Source organism: Penaeus vannamei, chromosome 35, assembly GCF_042767895.1.
Source record: "Penaeus vannamei isolate JL-2024 chromosome 35, ASM4276789v1, whole genome shotgun sequence".
In the NCBI taxonomy this organism is placed as follows: domain Eukaryota; kingdom Metazoa; phylum Arthropoda; class Malacostraca; order Decapoda; family Penaeidae; genus Penaeus; species Penaeus vannamei.
In genome coordinates this window covers 7,071,756-7,073,243 of record NC_091583.1, presented here as the reverse complement: position 1 = coordinate 7,073,243, position 1,488 = coordinate 7,071,756, and the positions used below count along the sequence as shown (strand labels likewise).

The window sequence follows — 1,488 nt, the reverse complement described above, 5'->3', positions numbered from 1 at the left end:
CTTTCTAACTATATATATGGGCATACGTGTAGTTATATAGATTGTAGGAATGCATATGCATATCCATATCTATAAGAACATGTGTAAAGGTTGTAATGCTTGCATGTGCATATGCGTAAAAACGAGCATACGCAGGATACTTAGGGCATGTGCGGGTGAAAAACTATGTCTGCATCAGGTACACATATGCACAAATGAAATTAAAGAATAAAATATAATCACACATATATGCACTTCTGAGACCTCCCACAAAGATACACCTAAGCCAGTAGGTGGGAGGTAAATCGGTTGTAAACCCCCCAACAAAAAAGACATGAATACAACAGAGCAACTGCCCTTTTTCCCCGGAGGCGAAGGAGCCCCTGGTTACGGTGGCGATGAGGATCGCTCCTGAGCAGAGGGTGCTAAAAATAACCGGATAAAGACAGGCCGCCCCACGTTGATGAACCTTTGCACATACAATATAAGGACCATGAGAACTGAATCCGACTTACTAGTTCTACTTGAGGAACTCTCTTCCATTAAATGGTATGTAATAGGAGTCTGTGAAGTAAAAAAAAAACTAAGCGAAGAACAAAAGATACTAAATGATGGACACCTGCTCTATTGGAGAGGAAAACCCCAGGGTAGCAAGCAAGAATTAGGGATAGGGTTCTTCATACACAAACGCTTAGAAAAGAACATTGTGGAATTCTATAGTGTAAGCGAAGGAGTGGCTTCAGTAACAATGAAACCAAACAATAGGTACAACTTAAAGATTATTCAAGTCAATGCACAAACCTGCAGCTACAATGATGAAGAAATAGGGAGATTCTATGAAGATGTTCATTTAGCCAGCGAGAGAGTAAAAACCCATTTCACAATAACTATAGGAAATTTTAATGCCAAAATAGGAAAAAATACAGAAGAAACCGTAATAGGGAACCACGGAATAGGCACCAGAAATGAGAGGGGACAAATGCTAGTCGATTTTGCGGAGGCTCGATCACTCAATATCATGAATACTTTCTTCGAAAAAAGACATAGAATGGTCAGATAAGAAATTCAAGTACACCTCAGAAGGGAAAGGAACAAACCCATACGCAAACCACAGCCGAACGTAGCTACCTTGAAGATAAGAGCAACAGAATTTAGCCTTAACATCCAAAATAGATATTCACTTCTCGACGATGAAGATCTCAACAATGACAAAATCAACAAACAGTTTAATGACATAATAAAGGAAGCTGCACTTAAAGTAGGCGGTAAGAACGACAAGCAAAGCTCCAGCAAGCTCTCGATATAAGCTATGCAAGGGCCAAGACTGTAAATAAAAACTCAAGACAGGCCTACGTCTTGCTGTGGATAGACTCAGGCTGATGATGATGATATATATGTGTGTACATATATATATATATATATATATATATATATATATATATATATATATATATATATATATATATATATATATATATATATAGGACCGTAGCGAAGAGGGTGTGTGTT

General features: G+C 38.0%; 1 protein-coding gene across 1 annotated transcript; it reads left to right on the top strand.

The window, feature by feature from the left end:
- Window positions 1-472: 472 nt before the first annotated feature.
- On the top strand, window positions 473-1,285 carry LOC138859343 (craniofacial development protein 2-like). The gene is made up of 2 exons (XM_070114148.1): window positions 473-1,030; window positions 1,094-1,285. Exons 1-2 carry the CDS (start codon window positions 473-475, stop codon window positions 1,283-1,285), a joined length of 750 nt encoding a protein of 249 aa, XP_069970249.1.
- Window positions 1,286-1,488: the final 203 nt, after the last annotated feature.